Here is a 21,105-nt window from a genome sequence, read left to right as displayed (position 1 = left end):
TTGAATAACATATCTCTTTATCATCTATTTGTCTTCATCTCTATCCTTCTGAATGCAATTATCAAAGGTGTCCTTACACCTTTAAATCTACTTTGGAAGTAGAGCCACAGCCAAAATGCTAATGAGCTCGCCTTAATTGTAAACATTGAGCACTGATAAGAATGAAACTCCATCCTCTGTTCTAAGGAGTTCTTACGTGTTTCCTACTTACACCGTTTTTATCTGATTCTCCTTCACTTCTGTTCTTAGGCAGATTAATAGGCACCTGAACAGACAAATAACAGTACTACATCTCCTTCAAACTCTTTTGACAGACTTTTCAGACTGCAAAATATTTTTGGAAAATTATTATTGGAAAAAAGATTACTGAATGATCAGGCGGATGGCAATTTTTCAGGCTGGAACAATTAGTTCTCCAGCACTCACATGAACACATTTGTAACTTGTACTTAAATGCTGATGGGACATTTTTTAGAATGTGATAAGTGTGAAATAACCCATAGTTTTATCAGTGTTGGTTGCTGCCCACTCCTGCAAAAAAAGTTTTATTGTGATCATTAAGTTGCAGGTAGGCAGTGCCTCTGGACTGTAAAATAGGAATGTTAGTGTGCAGTGATGAAAGCAAACTTTGCTCAACACCTGTCTATATATATTGCAGGTTTCAGTGGCTGCCCAGTTGATCCGTTCACTCTATTGTCTCGGAATTAAGTCGTGGTAAGTAAAAGCAACTAAGACTGAGTTTTCTTTTCTTCTCTTTTGAACTTTTAAGCTTGCAAATCTAAAGCTCTTCTTTGCAGTTCAAGAAATGGCAAGAGAGAGGTAATATGGGGTACTGGAGTGACATGTGAAATGTCATCCTCTTCTTAACATTTTTACCTTGTTTTCCTTTGACTGCATCTATATTTTAAGGAAGTGATAAAAAACATAGTTCTGAAAATAAACTGTTCTCTTTTTTTCTGCAATTATGTAGGTTTATTCTTATTAAATATGACAAAGAAATAAAGTATTTTGTTAGCAGCTGCCAGTCCTTGCACCCCCCCCCCCAAAAAAAGAAAGCCTATATCAAAAGAAAGTATTTATTTAACTATTATTTGAAAATAAGTGAGATTTTAAGTCATAGTAATCAATGATATTGGATAATGGAAAATGTCTAGGATATGATTAATGAAACATTGGAAGGAAATACGGTCAGTTCATGTGTTAGCATAGATCTTCTGTAAAGCCTGTGTGCCTCACCACGGCCGTGTCAGGCTGTCCTCGATGGAAACATTTTCTTATGCTAATTTGGTTTGATACACGGAGGTAAAAGGAATACATTAGACTCTGATGTAGTTTGCTCAACTAATGTGGCAGTAGGCAGAAATCAACTGGTTTCTCAGTAACTTTTATTATCAGCTCTTCCATTAGATCAGTAAGTCTTTTTAATGTCATTTTTTCCTTTCTTTATTCTTTACTATGCATTTTGTCTATGGGATGGGGTAGATCTGTACTATTTCTTTGTTGGTGGGGTTATTAATTTTCTTGGCATTTTATTCTGAAAAAGTAATTGTTTTATTTAAATATATACTAGGCATTTCAAGTAGTTCACTGGTATTTCCTGGCTCTGGCTCCTTGGGGGCAGTCTCCAGTGCTTTGCTTGGTTGTGAATTCAAAATTAATCTTTGGGATTTATTATCTTCCTGCGCATATCTAGATATTAGTTCTCTTTTCTAGTTTGTTTTGTGTGTTTTTTTAGTTTTGCTGTGTGTTAGATTCAGGCTTGTGAGCAATGAGCCTTACAGGTTCATAGGAATAAAATTGAGCACAGTGTTTTTGTAGCTTTTGCATATCTCTTCTTGCCTTTACTACTGCATGAGTTGAAAGTTTACGTCCCGGCTAAGCCTTATTCAAAGAAAAAGCCCCAAGGAAGCGGCTGGTGCCAGAGCAAAGACAAGAACTTGCTCCTAGCCAGGCTGAATAATTGCTGGTGTTTATTTAAGTTGTTACTGCTTCTGTTGCACCTGGGGCTTTGTGGCTGCCATGGAACTGGTTCTGGGGCAAAACTATCAGCTGATGTAAAGCTACTGAATGAATTTGTGCTAGCTGAAAGGCTTTCTTTTCCTGTCTCTACATAATGTGCTTCTATGTTGCAAGTGGTACGTTTTGAGAGTAAAAAGACAATATTTCTTCAAACTTTGTATAAGAAAGGCTGATATGTAGGTTGGTATTTATTCCTATGAAGTACATGTGATAAATATTCATATTTACTGAGTCATATATTTGGATATCAGATTAGCTAACAAACCCCTTTTTAAGATAAAAACTTTAGTGCTGTGGTGAATGATAAGGAAGAGATGCACTTTTGCAGAAAAGCTGAGACAGAAGGAGGGAGTGAGAGGGAGAGAGAATGGGGAAAGCCTGTCTGAACCCAAAATCTGATATGGAGCTGCTTAAGCAGCCTGTAGGTGCATGCATGGTCACGTTGGTGATTGTAGTTATTATCAGTTAGTTTTGAAAATACTGCTCTTTCCTTCAGTACTTGTTATTTTATCTTGACTGGGTCTGTTCTCCAGGAGTGAGATTTCTTTAAGGTTTGCTGTTCTGTAGTTCTTATGTCAGGCACAATGTGGCCTTTTGGTGAGCTGTCATGGGTGGAGAGGTTTGAACAATACCGGCCAGGCACACACAGGTGGTAGTTCATTTAGCTGTGTTAAGTCCAGCAAAACAAATAGATTGACAGCTGTTTCTGATTTAGAACTGCAAAGCACAGAGAGTGCAGCTCTGCAACAGAGGCAAAGCTGTTACAGCGCAGTGAGTCAGTGAGGAATGCAATGTAGGGCAGCTGCATGACACCTAGTGTTGCTCAGATAATTCCCCAGAGACTTTAACTCTTTGAAATGCTGTAGTGAAAGAGTATGGACATAAAAACCACAGGAGCCCACTTTGGCTCTGAGTTTTTCTCTCTCGCATTTTCAGAATTGGAATGCCATTGATTTTTTCCATCTATCTCCCTCTTAGAAGAGGGAAGGTTCAGTTTCTTTTGAAGTTAGAAAGGGTGTCACACATGGTTAGCATTTTCCAAAGGCAAGGAAAGATTATACTCACAACGAAAGAAGCACACACGATGGTGTGAGAGGATTTGCCACGAGGTTCACTGAAACGGACTGGATTACATCTTGCACAGGCATTGGTTTTCAGACCTTTGCAATATGCATAGCATATTGTGACCTGCCACTCTCAGGAGGAAATTAGCTCCCGTTTCAGTACCGCTCCCAACAGGTGGATATCCAAAGCACCAATGAGTGCCCTGGTGTGAGTTCCATGACTGCACCCTGGGTGCAGGCAGCCTGGCTGGTGTGCTTCCAGCCAAGGCAGGAACCAGCTGCGTGGCACTGAGGCACCTGGGCTGGCACGGGGGTGGGCAGAGCTCATCACTCCAGAGCCTCATCCAGCAATTGTGGCTCTCCTGCCTTTGGACCTGGACCGGTGCGTCCAGCTGAGCACAGCAAGCCGTTCCAGCGTGTGTTGTCATTGGCCTGCTCTCTAATATGTTCCTTTGCATGCAGTTGTCTTTGGTGCTCAGAAGTAAACCACTATTAGGGTTTTCATTGTCACTGGTATCTTGCGTCAGCAGTGTTGGTCTTTTCTACCACAGCTGACGTCAGCCTTTCCAAAGGCGCGCGTGAGCAGCCAGGGAGCGATGCGGTCGCTTTGCCACCCCACTGCTCTGCTCCCCCACAGCACACAGATTGTCTTCTGAGTATTTTCTCAAGGTGTTAATGTCTGTATTTGGGCCAAGGAAAAATTCTTTAAAGGGAAAACTATAGAATGCAGATTATCTTTGTAGCAGAGCGATTAATTAACAGTAAGTAGCTGTGGCTAGGACTCCAGCAGAGAGTATCAGGTGTCTCTCCACTGTCTTCTCAGCTGTTCCTCTTAACAAGAGCTGGAATCTGGGAAAGCTGACAACTGTGGGAGGGCTTCAAGGGTATAGATGGTTCTGCTAGTATCAGTCATTAATACCACTCACACAGCATGGGCTGTTCTAGTAATGCCTCTGCAAACCCAAATGCTCAAGGCAAATGCTGTAAAGGCTTCCAGTATTCAAGTCTACCTTCTCACATCAGAGGTTGGCTAGGGCTCATATGAATGACTTTAAATACATACCTATAAAAACTTCCTCTACAGAGGTGATTAACTCTCATTCTATGATGTTTAATCACATAAAGCAAAAACAATATTAATACATTACATACCTGTGGGCTCCTGAGCACCTCAAGAACACGGGAGATGCTTATTATGGAAAAAAGCTCTGCCAAATTCGATTTTATTTAGGAGACATAGAGGCTGTTCGTCTCCTGAAGTTTTCAAGCTCCAGTTTCTCCACTGAATGCATCAGCTCAGTTTCCATACAGTAATAATGCAGGCTGAATCCTTCATTTCCATACTAAGCGTAACAGAAGAGCTGTAGTACTGATGGCATCTCTAGGGATGGTGGTGTCCAGCATATTCCGTGTCTCCATGGCTGGAATAAGTTGCAGCTTCACATCTGACTTTCCAATATATTTTCATGATTACATTTCACTTAAGAATCACTGGTGCAGGGCAGTTATTTTTTAATAGCTCTTTAAATGCTGAACATATATAAATGAAACTTGTTTAACAAGATGGAGGTGTTTTTGTATGGGTGGGGTTGGAGGTTGTTTTGGCATGGATGGAAATGCGAGAATTTGCTCCAAGCAAATAGGAACCCTTGTTGAAACAAGCAAGAATGACTTTCTTTCATCTGTTCGAAGATCTTTGTGTATCTTGGGAGCTGCTCTGGGTCTTACACCACAGATAAAGAATGTGAAACGTGTAGTTTTTACTAATGGAATTGTAGAATAACTTTTCCTGGTAATGTGGAAGAGGAGATACTCTTTTCTTTGTGGAGTGCCAGAAAACAATACCCACCTGTGTTACAGTAAGACACAAGTGATTTTGTGACTTCTCCTTCCCAGCTAAAGGAGGAGGATGTGTGGCTTACTGATGCGGGCAGGGACAAAACATTTTCACCATCAGCTACATAAAGGATTATGATTAAATGAATGACTAATTATACTCCCTGAGACTGACTGCTAACTGCCGGTGAACCTTGTTTATGGGAGCATGAAACCAGCTCTGACTTTTGGAGGCTGGGCACAGGGGCTCTGTTTGAGGAGCATTGGTGGCAAATTTGCTGACCAGTGTTTCAGCCACGTGGGTGCTGGTCATGGGGCAGCTCTGACTGCAGCACTGACTGACTTGTGTGGCAGAGAGGGTGGAAGAGACAGGCCTGAAGGTGAGGCTTTCCTGGACAGGGTTCATTTCTCCCATCCTTTCCACGGAGTTTTTGGATGTGCTGGCTGATGTCACCAAGTCTGTAAAGGCAGAAGCTTTGCGGCACATATTGGCTCATATTTCCATAGCCACTTCCCCCCTCTTTCACGTCTCTCCCTCTGGCTTCCAATACTGGTGAAGTAAATAGGGAGGACTCTTCCAGGCTTGGCATCCTCTTGTGCCTGGACCAGGTCTGTCATGTGTGCTTGCACCCATGCTGGCAGGATCTGGACATGGGATGTAATAACTTTTAAAGTTATTATTGATTAATAATACAGTGCATGTCAAATGTGCCCAGAAAGGGGCCAGGAAGGAAGAGGGTCAGAGAGAGAGCCTGTGTGAGATGGGTGAGCTGGACCTTGCTGCTACCAGCTCAGCTTCGTTTGCAGCATCAGCTGTGACTTACAGGCAAACACAGACCTGCAAATGGCCACTGCCCTCTAATTGTCCTCTTCTCCAGGCACTCAGCAAGCTCAAAACCCTGGGCTCTTCTTCCACCTTGTCCAGGATTCTCCTCTTCATGTTTCCATGGGAATGAACCAGTGAAGGCAACAAGGCATTGTGTTTAGCATTCACGACCCAAACTAAGCAGTGCTTTAGGAAAGAATTTTTTTGCTAAAACATTTCTTTCTGTGTATTGAATTGCCAGGTAAAGGTCTGTGTATTGAATTACGAGGCAGTTGCTTAAATCCAAAAGGAGGAAGAAAATAAAACAATTCTCTGACTTCTTGCTGAAAGGAGTTAAAGTTAATTAAAGAGAAGAAATGCCTACCTTTTGGAAAGCAGATGAATATTTGCTTTCATGACAGTTAAAAGTGTATGAAAATGTATATGTGAGATGGAAATAATTTTTTAATGTGTACACAAATAAACAAACTATTATTAGAAAATAATTGAGAAATCAATTTCCCAAATAGAAGAATAACTCATAAAGTTTAGTAAAAATTTGTGTTCAAGGGAAAATTGCTTATATTTAATTCTCATCTCATGTGTTCTTTATCCTTATCACATTTTTCACATAGACTCTTATAAGGTGAATATTTTGACTGCACTTGCATTTCAATCAACACCACTTTGTTAGTCACAGATCATGGCTCCCTGGCCGGAGGTAGAAAAGCCTGAAACCAATAACTATATTGGGGATTCTTCCAAACAAAACCAGAACATGGCTGGGAAAGAAGGAGAAAATCACAAAGGTAATGTGCTCACTCTGAGTTATAAAAATTATATAGGATTTGGGGATCCTTGGAGAAGATGGAAAGTAATTAAACATTTTTTTAAATGTTATATTTTGTCAGGCAATGTGGCTTCACTTGGAAATAAAGGGGAAATTCAACCTGCATTTTCCACAGTAGCTTTGATAGATGAGACAAGACCAGAAGAAGAAGACCCGTGGGCTCTGCCAGAACTGCAGGACACTGGGGTCAAGTGGTCAGGTAGCCATTTCTCTGTAAATAAGTTACCTATATTGTTTTCCCATCACTTGTCTCATGTTCTTCAAGAGTTAATGGGTGTATAATATTGTCAGCTAAGAAAAATCCAAAAATCATGCTTCTTATGCTCCTTAAAACATGAGAAGATATATGTAAAACAGTCCAGCACTAATACAGTTTTATATCCAGGCAGCTGTTGGTCTTTTTTTACTCAGTAGGATGACTGTAAAACCAAGGGTCAATGTCAGATTTCATAAGGCTTTTGTCACATACCAAAAAGTTTTTTTTGTGGTAAAAGTAGGCAAACAAAATACCTGCTTCTGCAGTTAAAATGTGATTAAGAACATTCTTTTGGGTTTAATCACACACTGGAGCCATGTCACTGTCTTTGTCTCCAATGTCTTTTCCTGTGCACTAGAATATTCCAGAGAAAAATTCAAATTATTCTTTTATACATAATATATTTGTTTTACAGAACTGGATACAAAAGGCAAAGTCATTCGTGTACTCTATGGGATAGGGAAGTTCATTATGCTGCTTGGATTACTCTACATGTTCGTGTGTTCTCTGGATGTACTGAGCTCTGCTTTTCAACTGGTAGGAGGTATGAAAATATCTAAAATATCAAGAATAAACTAATAAGGCAGTAAATTTTGTCTAAGACACTTAATTACAACTCCCACTCTTCAAGAACATATTTCATATGTGATGAGACATAGATTCAGATTAAACACTGACCTTCATTTCTTTGAAAGGGTCTTTCTTTCTCAAATTCCAAAGAGATGTTGACATAGGGGTTGTTGGCCCAAATTTCCCAGTAGCTTCCTGTTACTTCAGTGACAGTTTAAAAAAATATATCTGTACATAAATCTGTCTCATGTAAAAGACATTTCAATAAGGTGAAATACGAAATTTGTGCTATTGACCAACTAATACTGAAATGTCCCCCAAATCCTTCAAAGATGAAAACTATTGAAATGTATTTTTTACATTTACCTCCAAGTGTTGAATTCAGGTGATGGACTCAGGTTATCAGAGAAATATGTGCACTTCTGTTGAAGTATTTTGCAAACACAGAAAGGTACAGAAACTGAATTAACAAGTATTAGTAAAAGCATTTCCCTTAATTCCGTATCTTAAAAATACCAAGTAATAACATTTAAATCAAGGTATGGGTGGTTTTCTGCCCTACAATCTTTCTGCTGATGGCTGTGGCATTATATGCTTCTCTGCAGAGTTCAGCAAGGCTTATAGTCACTGAAATGAGAGAATAGAAAGTATTCTCTAAAAAACTGAGAAGCTGAGAGTCCAGGACATGAATATGGATCCCTGGGCTACATCCTACTTTTTTGGGATAGCAAACATGGTTATATATCTAGCAATTAAATGGCTGAATGATCTTGAATTAAACACTGATAATTTCTATGGACTTTACCTTGTACTTCCCTCACTCTGAGAATATGTTTTTTTTAATAGGTAAAGCAGCAGGGGACATATTTAAAGATGATTCAGTGCTCTCGAATCCTGTTGCGGGACTGGTGATTGGAGTTTTGGTGACTGTTATGGTCCAGAGTTCCAGCACTTCCTCATCCATTATAGTCAGCATGGTGTCCTCCACACGTAAGTCTGCTTACAGAATCTTCCTAGAGATCACTCATAAACTTTGTCTCAGGTGCAAACATTCCCACTTGTGTTCAAATTGTAGAAACTTTGGGTAAAAGAATAGAGACTGGAGGAAAGTGTTTTCACAGCTGATATAAAATCAAATTTAAAAAAGCAATCATAATGGTATTAATACTAGTAGTAGTAATAGTAGTAGTAGTACTAGTAATAATAAAAAAATCACAACTGCAATGAAAATCATTAGAAGCCTTGACACTGAATGACTTAATTTTGGAATTATCTGCATTGTTTTCTCATGTTAGGCAGTTACTGAACTTCATTGTTTCTGTGGTATCATTTCAAAATTCTGCAATAAGTAGGTAAATGCCTGGGAAAGAAGAGACTTTATTTTACTCTGGCCCTCTGACATGTGATGAAAATGGATAACCATGGGCCATAGTGTCAGTGGGGACCATGGGACTATGGGAGTGCCATGTTCCCAGAGGGGTTGATTAAAGCAAACCTGTTTGGATTGCAGCAGCTCATCACACTGACATTAAGGGAAGTCAGGGTTTCACTGATAGTAATAGAAATTTTCATTGAAGCATAGAGCTTTCTGATAATATGATTTTTTCAGTCAGTGTTTCCATTTCTGTTTTCCAGTGCTGACTGTTAGAGCAGCTATCCCTATCATCATGGGAGCAAACATTGGCACCTCAGTTACAAACACAATTGTGGCACTTATGCAAGCTGGGGACAGGAATGAATTTAGAAGGTATTGTACTTAAACTCTAGATCTGTAAAATTATTTCTTTAATTTTTGTAGGTCTTCTTCTATATTCCCTATCACTACTACAGCCATTCAACCTTTCTAGACAGGAAAGTCACAAGTATGGCCATGGAAAGTCTTCAAGCATGGCCATACATGTATGGCTTCATATGCTTGAAGAAAAACATATCATGTTCCTTTAAAAGTTTTGTGGGTTTGTAAGAATTCACTGTTTGTAACGATCTTACACAGGGATAAATTTTCAGGTGCTCCTGCTATACCACCCACCCTTTATTTTGTGCTAGTTATGGGAGGGCTGTACAAGAAGTTAATGTTACATGAGTTTGGTCTGGTTTCCTTGAAAGAGATTTCAATGTTGAAGGCTTTTAAAGTCTGCAGAAAGCCAGAGTTGGTAACTGTACAGAAATGAAGTGTTCTGGCTGTCAAATATATACAGTGACATCTTTTAGACTGACACTTGACATTGCCACTGAGAGAGCTCATGGAGCACAAGGAGGATGACTGGAGATGGGCAGTAACCTTGGGAGTGATAGGAGCCTTTGCTGCCTTGTCATTTTGGTGCACTGGGCATACTGAAATACTCTTAGCCAAAGCCTCTGAGGGACAAGCTGTGGCTGCTCAGCCTTTGGAGGAGAAGATTGAAGGGACCTATATACCAACAGTTTGCGGAAACCTGTGGGAGAGCTGCAAAGCCCTCTTGCCCCAGGAGTCAGGCAGAACAGGTCTTGGGGCAATGACTGGTTGAGGATTAAAAATGTACTAAAAACGGGTGAGAGGCAAAACACATGCAGGCTGTACAGCCACTTCTTTCTTCAAAAAAGTACTCTTGGCAGCCTCATGATAATTTTTGTCCTTTCTAGTTTTTCTTGTTTTACTCACCTGTCTGGCTCTTTAATTGGTCAACAGTATGGAGCCAACCTAGCACTCCATAACAAAGTAGCTATCACATTTGACCCCAGAAATTAAATTATTCCCACCTTGAAATGCCCTTAATCTCTACTTTTATCACTTAATATCTAATTTATGCTATATATATTTTGTTTAATTAAAAGCAGCTCTGTCTTTTAATTTCTTCTTGCAGGGCCTTTGCTGGGGCAACAATCCATGATTTCTTTAACTGGCTAGCTGTGTTTGCACTGTTACCCATTGAAGTCATTACTGGCTATCTCTTCCATCTCACCAATGTTATAGTTGAGTCCTTTCACCTTGAGAGTGGTGAGGATGCTCCAGAGCTACTAAAAGTTATCACAGACCCCTTTACAAAGCTCATCATTGAGGTAAGCTCTTTCTCACTCCAAGGAAGCTGCCTACCTGGCTCAGTCACAACTAATCAAAATGCTCTGAGTATGAGAAGGCTTCCCACTCCTGTCTCTGTGTCCTTGGGGTAAAGTTCATTAGCAGATGAATTCTTCCCTTTATTCACATTTCATAAAACCCCAGTTCTGTTTCCAGCTTACATTTCCTCCACATTTCACTGTATCAATGGCAGACCTAGCTAGGAGGGCTGGGAAGGCAGGTGAGGGCAAATTCAGCCGTGTGGGATGGCTGGGAAGGCTGCCTGTTGCCTGGGCATTGGCAGGGAGCACTAGCTGAGACAACCTGCCACAGCCACAGGATCAGCACAGGACCTGATGATGACACTGAGATTATGGGACATAATCATGTGGATCTAGAGGCCAGGGGATGCACACAGCTTCTGAAGTGACAGTAAATACAGTCAGGCAGTTGTGTCAGAGCAGCTGATTAAACAGAAAGGGTGAGATGAGGTAGTGGATGATGTGGGGAGAATGACACAAAGGGTTTGTTCATGCAGAGTTGTACCTTTTTTCCTGGGAGTAACCCCTCTCCCACCTGTTGGGCAGGAGTTCCAGCATTAGAGTCAGGCAGATTTTATATGGCTGAGCTTCCAAAGGGGGTTATTTGAATAAAGCTGAACAGAAGAATGTGATACAAGCTGAAAATAATGCATTTTAAAAATAATTTTTATTCTTCTTTTTAAGCTTGATAAGTCAGTAATAAATGCAATTGCCACTAATGATGAATCAGCGAAAAACAAAAGCCTGGTAAAGATCTGGTGTGTCACTGAATCCAATGTGGTGAGTATCATGTTAAATTAATTGTCCTCAGGTAACTCAGGAAATATATTACTGGTCTGTAGCTGATGCTCCTTATCACAGGATTGCGTAATTAGATTTTTTAATGAGGGTGTGGTTTTTATCAGCAGAAAAAGAATGAAAAAAATGTAATGCAGTATTTGCTCCACTTAAACCAAGCATGGTCACCAGTGGTGACCTTGACCTGGCTGCTTTCAGTACTGTGCAGGCCCTTGCCTATCAGAACTGGTGGACTGGTGCCAAGATTTTTACTCCTTTCAAACCCAAATGCCTTGAAACTCTGATAGTCCTACCAACTCCCTGAAAGTGGAAAAAGTCTGCACCACAGGCCAGAGAAAAGATCATTTTAACCACTGTTTATCTACTGATCTAATCAGCTTTAGTTTTACGTGTGTTGGGGTGATCTGGTGGTAGCTGGCTATTTGCAGCTTTCTTGGAAAACTGCCCTTGGAGAAAGCCTCTGTGGGGCTGTGTCCTGTTCCTCTTCACTCAAGCAGCTCTACGGCTTGCAGGAATCTCTTGCCCAGACCCACACCAATGAATATTTTGGCAAACTATGGAGCTGAGTGTATGGTTTGCATTGCTCAGCTAACTAGCAATTACAGCATTAAATATCCTTTGATTCTCTAATTAGAGTATTCTACCTGTTGGCACGTATAGAAAAGTAATTCCTGAAGTCCTGAGGCAGAAGATACTTAAGGACAGGCCGTGGAGGTTGAAATTGAGTGCTCAGCTCCTATTGCATGAGGGTGTGGAGGGGAGTGAAACGCTACCTGTGGAGATAGTGCCGAGCTGCGCTCACCTGAAACCCTGCTCGGGTTACGCCGCAGTCTGCGGGTGTCTCTGGCTGTGCCACTGCCAGAGCCGGGTCAGAGCCCCAGCCTGGTGCCCCCACTGCCCCTCAGGCACAGCCTGAGCCCCCGAGTCCTACACAAGACAGGAAAATGCACAGAAAGTATAGCTGAGGGAAATGGTTACTTCTAGATACAGGTTTTTCTGTGCTGCCTGTATTTTGTCTGTGTACCTCCTGCTCAAGCTTACAGTCAAATTATGAAAACATGTGAAATCTCCAGAATTTTGACTTGACCTTGATGGGGAAAAAGGAAAATAATTTAAATTATCTGCACTCCTACTGGGTTAAACTAATTTCTAGCAAAAATTGTTAAACAGACCCATGGCAAGGATAAATACATGCAGACCCCATATCTTTAAAGCAAAACAAACATTTTGATGTAGTGAAGCTGCTTTGAAACTAAGATGTTTGAAAAAAATTCAAGAAGGTGAGAAACAAGACTGTGTTGTGCTTGTAAAGGTTTACAAGATACGGGGTGCCTGAAGCCCAGGCGCTCCCTGGAGATGTGGGGGCATCAGATCCACTCCCAGTTTTGCCCACCTGCATCATCTGGAGAGAGGTACAAATGCAGGTGTTCATAGGCAGTACCCAGCAAAAAAATATTATTTCTCTTTCCCCATTTCTGCAAAAGAAAATCACTCAAGCACTTTGGAAAGATACCTCGTGTTTGGAGCATGGTTCAGAGTCCATTTGGCTGTTAGCTGCTCTTGTGTGGAAGTACAGCTCAGTCAGCAAACTCTTCCTTAATCTGCATAATGACTTATGGACCTGGTGTCAGAATGCAGTGTGTCTGGCCTAGGAGGGCCTGAAAGGGAGCTTTCATTGTGGTGTGCACAGAAATTCAGTAATTTAGTAACACTAATCATAGTGTTTATAATGACAGCCCTTGAACATGAAAATTGAAGTAGCAACAGCACTTCTGTTTCTACTGACATGGAAACTGAGGCACAGAAAATCAGCTCGAGCGCTTTGTGCTCATCCAGCAAGAGGGGCTGCACTGGTGTTGTAGCATTCTGACTCACAGTCCTGCAGTACTCGTCAGACCATGCACTGCATTGAGATGTCAGGAAAGAGGTCTTTCTTTCATCAAGGAAGCTGTCGCACTGGCTGGAAAAGGAATGCCACTGTCCCACAACTGCAGCAAAACATGAACCTCACTCCACAAAAACTGTCATCAGTAGTTAAGTTCTTTAGATATTAGTGGATTGGTGCTGTGGTTATTATAATGTAGAAGATTTTGGGGATATTTTATTCTTTACATGCTGTAAAGATTGACTTGGGTAACAGCATCATCACTTATGTTTAGAACGCAAAATGTTACCATGTCATTAATGTGGTACCAGCTTACAATTCTGACTTTTTAGCTGATGAATCTTGTTGCAGTAAAATTTGAAAATTCTACATGAGCTTTTAATAAAGTATTTAGATGACTGAACTATCTGCTTTGTCTGGCAATCTTTAGACACTGCAGAATGTCACAATTCCACCTTCCGAAAACTGCACATCTCCTGACTTTTGCTGGACTGAAGGAAATGTGACATGGACCCTCAAGAATATAACTGAAACAGACTATATCAGTAAATGTAAGTAGTAGAACTTCTCCTCTGCAATGTATTTACAAAAGGATATAGCTTTCTAATGGTGCTAACAGCCCACTTCTGAGGTGTGTCCAGAAGCCCTCACCAGTGTAGGGACACATGGCACTGCTGCAGGTGCTGCCTGAGGAGCCTGTGCTCTGCTACAGCTGCACAGCTGGAGTTACAGCACCATCATGGTATCTGGCTGCAGGCGGATCTCTTTCCATGCCGCCTGATACCAGTAATTGAGGTCTTCAGTATCATGTCACCCTCAATGTTCAGATGCCTTGGAGCTACGGTTACTTTGCTGTAATGGTTGCTAGGATATCCCATCCCTATGCATGCCTTGCAGGACTTTCAACAGCCCTGCTCAGGCATGCAGCCACCTCTGGGAAAAGCTGCCCCACCTTGCAGCTTGAGCACTCCAAAATGTTCTCCTGCCTTTGTACCCCTCTCCCTTGCACATGGTCACCCAGTTCCTGCCTTCCCCATAGGGTGCTCGCTGTGTATTTTATAAGCATTTCTGTAAAGGCACCTCTCCTGCCTCACTCAGACATGGCTTTTGTGGAGGAGGGAAGGTGGCATTTCCCTCTTTGCATCAACCCTTCAAGTTGTGTTTGCTTTGGTCCAATTTTCTTAGGGGAGTGAATGAAAACCAGAGCTGGGCTTAGGATCACAGGCAAAAATGTGGGTAGGCTAATTCATTTTCTTTTTCTTTTTCAGGCCAACACATCTTTGTAAACTCAGACCTGCCTGATCTGGCCATCGGGCTCATCCTTCTGGCTTTGTCCCTGCTTGTTCTCTGCTCCTGTTTGATAATGATCGTTAAGCTATTAAACTCTGTGCTTAAAGGACAAGTGGCGAGTGTTATCAAGAAGACAATCAACACTGGTAACTATCTGCTTTTCCTGAGGATTGTTTTAGGAATGACAAGGACACTGAGCATGTTTATTGATGTCTCCTGTCCTGGAAGACATTATGGAATATTTTAAAGAAAATACTATTGAATGAAAATCATGCATACTGCCCAACATTTTTTCCCACAAGCATTTTTTTTCTTTAATTTAAAAACCTATTAGTGAACAGCTTGATTGAGAAATGCAGCAGTTTAACAACATTAGAGACTAAAGTCCAGGCCCTGTTTCTAGATGTATAATCATTAGCTGTTAGAAATTTAGACTTCCCATCCTCAAAAGATAGCACCAAAGTGCTGAGATTGTGATTGCCTGCTCTGGCATAGGACCTGCATATTCCTTCTAAAGTAAGTTGAAAAAAGTTTGTAGTAATTAATGATCTTATCCTGTTCTGCTGCCTAACCCTCTCTTCAGCAGGATAAGGTAGCCTTGAATGGTGGCGTTTTTCTGTCTTTCCCTGTGTTGTCCAGCTGGTTTTTTCAGCCTGGATCCATTGAGTGCAAATGTTACGGGTCTTTTTCACAAGGCTGCTTTTCCTTTATATCTCCTTAATGGAGAGATTAGAAGCTGTAGCAGAGAAAAGAAGCCTGGCACAGATCTGAGGCTGTGGTTGAAGTGAGGGCACACAGAAATACAGAAGGCAACAAAGTGGTCCCCAAGCTGTCTTCTCCTGGGCAAAGAACACTGCCCAAATTAAAAACAAGGGTAGAAAGTAAACAGCTGACAGCTACTGCTTATTTAATTTGAGATCTGCTGTGTGTTCTCTTGCATCTTACCAGCTGATTAAGTCCTCACTTCTCAGCTCTCTCCATAAATCTGCAGACTACAGGCGACGTTTGTGCCTAGTTTCTCTAATCAGTGTAATTAGCTGTTCTCTGCAAGAGTTAACAAGTGCATTTTTAGGAGATAATCTGCTTGGAACTAGTTAGAGCAAACAACTTGGTTCTCTCAGGATGGTCTTCAGAGTTTTCTGAAGATCTGATCCATGCAGTGGGTACCTGGTTGCTGAAATGAAGGCTCTCAAAACACCCAGAAAGTTTTGTGTTGACCTCTGAGGAAACATTTCTGGTACCTAATTGTATCACAACACACATGCCACCCCAAGTCAGGACAAATGTCTGCCTAGTCTGGCATCCATCTCAAAGTGTATCCAGTGGTGCAAGGCTGTAGAAGGCACACAGCAAACAGGATAAATCAAAATAGTAGAACTGACCCCAAATCATCATTTGAGCCTCAATATGTAAACAATATAACTACATTTTAAGTGCTTAACAGCCTTCACTGCTGTGTTATTGTTACATAGATCACGCTGTTGTGCTAACAGCAGCGTTCTCCCTCTATTTTTTAGATTTTCCATTTCCTTTCACTTGGCTCGCTGGATACCTGGCTATGCTGGCAGGGGCTGGTATGACCTTTGTTGTCCAAAGCAGTTCTGTTTTCACATCTGCTATTACACCCCTTGTTGGTAAGTTGTAAATATTGTGCTCTTTATCCCCATGTTTTATCTTCTCCATCATTCTGAAACCAACTGAGTTGTGTTTCTTTTCTCCCAGGCATTGGCGTTATAAGCATTGAGCGCTCCTACCCCCTCACCTTGGGAGCCAACATTGGCACAACCACAACTGCTATACTTGCAGCTTTAGCAAGCCCTGGGAGTACATTAAAATACTCATTACAGGTCAGTATAAAGCAATGCTTTCTTGATTTCATTTAAAAGTTGTAAGTTTTCTGAAAATAAACTGACAGAAGTGGCTGTGATGCAAATGTGCTGTTCACGTTGTGCCTAATTTTGTCTGTGCAATTAAAAACAATGCATTCACTGCAACTGATAGAGCAAAAGGTTGCATTAAAAATTCTCAGAATGTCAATATATAGCTTACCTTGCTTTTAGAAATTGTCTTGATCTGCATGGATTGATTCAGAACTGAGACAGGGGAGGCCATTTGACCCCCGAGCATGGAGTCTTTTCTGCTTGGAGTTCAGTGCCCACATACTGAGAACTCTCTGAGGGTTATTGATTTCTGTAAGCTCTCTTCTCAGGATCCTAAGTCAGTTCATGAATTGTACAGGGACTCCTGTAACCTAAGTGAAGGTTGCACAATCCTTAAGCTGGCAAGCTCTCTATCTACCCAACATTGCAGTGAGCATCGTGGTATCTATTTTTCTCCTTGTAAGTGTACTTTGACTGGGTTTTATTGAATTCCTTTTTGCCTCAAACTATTTGAAAAGTAGGAAGCCTGGCTTTGACCTCCCATTTTCCGCCCAGTAAAGAACCTGGCAGCAGATAACATTTGAATGAGTGCTTTACAATTAAGAGTGAAAAGATTATGACGTTTCCTTGGTGAATAGGAAAATTTTTACCAGCTAAAATAAATCAAGAAAATTACAGAAGTCATTTTATTGTCCTCAGGCAACAGATGTAATCATGAGAAGATGCTATCTTGATAAAGCTCAGATTTCATGATAACATACTGGTTTTATAATGTCCTTTATAAATAAACACCTGTACTTTCATATTTACTTTAGTCTGATAACAGTTGCGAAATTAAAATAGGATAACGTGAGCAGAGAATGTACTGTTTTGTTCAATATATACTTTTTCTGTCTAAGTGAATCCTGTATGCTCTAGCAAGCCTGTGCCTTTTAATGCTAATTTTTGTTTAAAAAAATTTTGAAGTATGTGAATCAAAGGATTGTAAAGACCCAAAGACAAAGTCCCCTTCCAGGAATCTCCTCAGTGGTCTATAAATGTTAATTTTTTGTAAAATCCAAGTTTGTACCATTAAAATTTCTCTGTAGCTTCTGTGCAATATCAAATTTATGCTTCCCATATTTTCATTGACAATTTATGGATGCAGAACCCAATGGTTTCCACACCTTATTGACAACAATACTGTTTCCTGGGAGCTGGAAGTAATTATGAGGGTAGGAGTATTTAATGGTGTTTTAGTTAATGAATGTCTCGAATGTTTTTTCTTTCAGATTGCATTGTGCCACTTTTTCTTCAATGTCTCTGGGATTATTCTGTTTTATCCGATACCTTATACCCGCCTGCCAATCCGCATGAGCAAGACCTTGGGAAATATAACAGCCCAGTACAGATGGTTTGCTATATTTTATCTTCTCCTCTGTTTCTTTCTGTTGCCTTTATTTGTATTTGCTCTGTCACTGGCGGGCTGGGCAGTCCTTTTGGGTGTTTGCCTTCCTCTGTTTGTTCTTTTTATTGCTGTGGTTGTAATTAATGTTATGCAGAAAAGGCGACCACATTCACTGCCTGAGAAGCTCCAAAACTGGGATTTCCTACCTATCTGGATGCACTCCCTAGAGCCCTGGGACAATATAATTATGTCTTCACTTGCTTTTTGTGGGAAACACTGCTGTGGCTTCTGCAAGTGTTGCAAAGTCAATGCTGAACAGGAGGGTGCCAAAGACAAGCAGCTAAAAACTATGGAAGTTTATGAAAACACCATGGCAATGGGTGATGAAGAACGAGGTGGAAGAAGGGCACCAGCTGTAGCTTGTGTTGACAAAACAGGCACAAACAACACAGCCTTATAGTATTGGATCCATGCATATTAGCAGAGATACAGCACAGGACAGCCAGGCTCATCAAAACCACCTTGGACCTTGCACTGAGGACAGAGTGAACATTTTGTTAGGTTTCTGAAGCCAGTGATACATCACTCATCAAGGAAGAGAGTCAAACAAGCTTGACAGAGTCCCTAAAAAATCTATGCTCAGTTGCAAAGCTAATACCAGATTTGCTCTCAGAGGATCTACTATGTGGTACTTTCCTCCAATGTTATCAGTAGCAAACAAAAGAAATCCTGATGCAGTCCCATGAAGAGAGGGATGAAAGAAGTGGTAATCAATTCAAATTTTAAAAAACCAATAAATAATACGCGTGTAGAATAGCCTTTCTGACCTACTGACTCAGCAGAAATTACTTCATAATACCTAAGAAGCCCTTGAAATTAAAAAAAAAAGGGGGGAGGGAAAAAGAAAGGGGAAAAAAAGAAAAAAAAAGGGAATCCTAATGTTTTCATTGGCCTGTTTGCAGTGGTCAAAATGGAAAACAGTAGCTTTCCTAGAATAGACAAAATTTATTCTATGTGTGTGAAGGAAAATGAAAAGCTGGGACATCCTTCAGAAGCTCTTGGAGTCCCACTCTGGCACAAGAATTAACATGAGCCCGTTTGGAGCCCTTTCTGTCTCCTCTAACAGTGGGGACTGGAGCTATAATCTTTTGTTATCTCAGGCTAAAGACCATAAAGGTAATTGCTGCTCCCTCTTCCCACTGAATGTTAAGAACTGTGTATGGAGACATTGGGTTGTTCCCAGAGGTCTTGACTGACTGAGGATGTGATTGTGTGGCCATTCCTCTCTCTAGATGGTCCTCTTCAGTCCTGGTCACCATGTAATCCCACAATGCGGGTGGGACTGGTGCAGGAAGGAGGACAAGTAGGAGAGGAAGGAGCTGTGCCAGCCTGGGCTGATGCCAGGAGATCTGTGTGCAGCTGTGGCTCCATTTGCCTGAGCCACAAAAGGAGTTTTCAGTTTTCAGCAGTGGAGAATGGCTTTAGACCTGCAACAGAGAGAGCCTGCAGGGCAGATTGTGGCTAGCACAGGGCATCTGGTAATGTTTACTGGAGAGAAAGGGGTTTTCACTACCCCTCTGTGCTCTGAACCACACTACTTGGAAATAATGTGAATTTTACTGGCAATTGTATGTAGCAATCCAAATCCCAAATAAAATCCATAAGGAGTGCAGTCACTGCAATGTCTAGCAAATCCATGGGTAGTGCAATACTTGTTAGGAAGCTGCTTGTGCTCAAATTTTACCTAACTGGTGTTTTAGTAAATGCTTGTGAACTGCTCTGAATCATGGGCTGACAGAAGGCATAATTTCAAAGTTAGGAGAAGAACATTTCAAAGACACACTCAGTACTTCTGCTGATTTTCAACAGCTTAGATATTACTGAGTATGGGACAATATCTGAAGTCCAATCCCTAATATTAAAAAAAAATAATTAGATGGCTGAGTGTAAACCAGGTGTCATTTAAAGCCCATTTTTGTGGCTGAATTTTAAATTAAATGTGTAACGAAAATGCTGAGAAGACCCTTAGTGTCACAAAGCTACTCAGTGCTGCTAGAACACAATTACTTCTGAATAGTTGTTTTCTGCAGAGCTTGGAATTCAGTAGGCTAAATTCAGCAATCAAGTAAATGCATACATTTTAGAAGTGAAAATTGTTTTCATCTACTTTTTTAAGCTAACATGCTAACATTAAAACTGGGAAACTATGTGTTTGCAAATTGCATTCAAACTGAGATTCTAACTTTTTTTGATTGTGAACCAGTGACAAAATGCTTAGAATTAGAGTGAAATTCCCAAACCACCTAGTTTTGGTATAATTCTGCTCTTTTGGAATGTAGTACCAAACAGCAGAATTATGTCAAATGTTCTTTTTAAAGTTGTTTTCCTTATGCTTCATATAGTTGAAACAATTTTGTTGGAATCTCATTTTTAAAGTAGAATTTTTATATTTTCAAAAAATCTTCTTCATTTTATTCTCACAATTCTGGATACTTTTTGAATCTGTTTCTTTAAATTCCATGTGCATTTCCCATGCCCTGTTTCTTTGGGAAAATATGAGAAAAATATCCAGAATTGTTTTCAAGTTATCTTACGTTTCCATTGACCACCCATTGAAAGAGGAAACATTTTAGTCTACTTTTACTCATTTCTTAAACAACATGCACCTTATTTTGCTTCTTGAAGTAAAGCCTTCAAGAACAGTGATAATAACTGTGGGAAAGCAATTCTTACAAATGAATCAGGGTAATAATTGTCAGGCATATCAGTACATTATGGTTCTTCTTGGTAACGTCTCCCCTGTGATCTCCTCTCCTCACTCCAGGTCATACCATGCCATTGTGTTAAGCAGATTCCAACAAGTATTTCTGTTTAATACAGCATGGTATGTCCTGGTACACTCACCCCCACACTCTTACTAAAAGATATTTACGCTTTATTTATAATTGTTTGAGTGTACAGAATTTTTCATAACTTATAGAGAAAAACGCTCGTGATTGTGTTATATATTACATATTTGAAAACTATGCAATGTTTATCTATAAAAATGTAAAAAGGCACTACTGTATATTTTGTAATATAACTTTTCAATTGTTTGTAACTGTGTATACTGTGTATTATGGAGACTGTTGGCTCCATCAATAGGTTACTTAAAGATTATTAGGTAATGCAGAGACAGATTTCTTAAAGACAAAAAACAACTGTAGACTTTCATAACATGGCTTAATGCACAAGGATATTAAACACTATGTTTCTAAAAGAGTTGAATTTTCTGTAATGAGAAATTTTGGAAATACAATGTTTCTAAAATACTTTTTTAAACTCTTAAACACTTTATCTGTTAACTGTTTCAAGGACAGTATATGTCTTTATATTTTGTCATGAATG

General features: G+C 40.4%; 1 protein-coding gene across 3 annotated transcripts; it reads left to right on the top strand.

The window, feature by feature from the left end:
* The first annotated feature begins 273 nt into the window (after positions 1 to 273).
* Positions 274 to 18,274, top strand: SLC34A2 (solute carrier family 34 member 2). Of its 3 annotated transcripts, XM_039699128.1 has the most exons (14): positions 274 to 568; positions 659 to 714; positions 6,419 to 6,533; positions 6,636 to 6,773; positions 7,246 to 7,374; positions 8,247 to 8,390; positions 9,036 to 9,147; positions 10,244 to 10,439; positions 11,163 to 11,258; positions 13,592 to 13,712; positions 14,430 to 14,597; positions 15,969 to 16,085; positions 16,174 to 16,298; positions 17,603 to 18,274. In XM_039699128.1, exons 3-14 carry the CDS (start codon positions 6,428 to 6,430, stop codon positions 18,176 to 18,178), a joined length of 2,028 nt encoding a protein of 675 aa, XP_039555062.1. In that variant the 5' UTR covers positions 274 to 568; positions 659 to 714; positions 6,419 to 6,427; the 3' UTR covers positions 18,179 to 18,274. The 3 variants fall into 3 exon arrangements, with proteins under 3 accessions (XP_039555062.1, XP_039555064.1, XP_039555063.1); XM_039699130.1 differs by lacking the exon at positions 274 to 568 and having other exon boundaries at positions 632 to 714; positions 6,425 to 6,533; XM_039699129.1 differs by lacking the exons at positions 274 to 568; positions 659 to 714 and adding an exon at positions 1,322 to 1,411.
* The last annotated feature ends 2,831 nt before the right edge of the window (positions 18,275 to 21,105 follow it).

This window comes from Passer montanus, unplaced genomic scaffold, assembly GCF_014805655.1.
Source record: "Passer montanus isolate IOZ18808 unplaced genomic scaffold, ASM1480565v1 scaffold13, whole genome shotgun sequence".
Lineage (NCBI taxonomy): Eukaryota > Metazoa > Chordata > Aves > Passeriformes > Passeridae > Passer > Passer montanus.
This window is presented reverse-complemented; position numbering and strand designations above follow the sequence as displayed.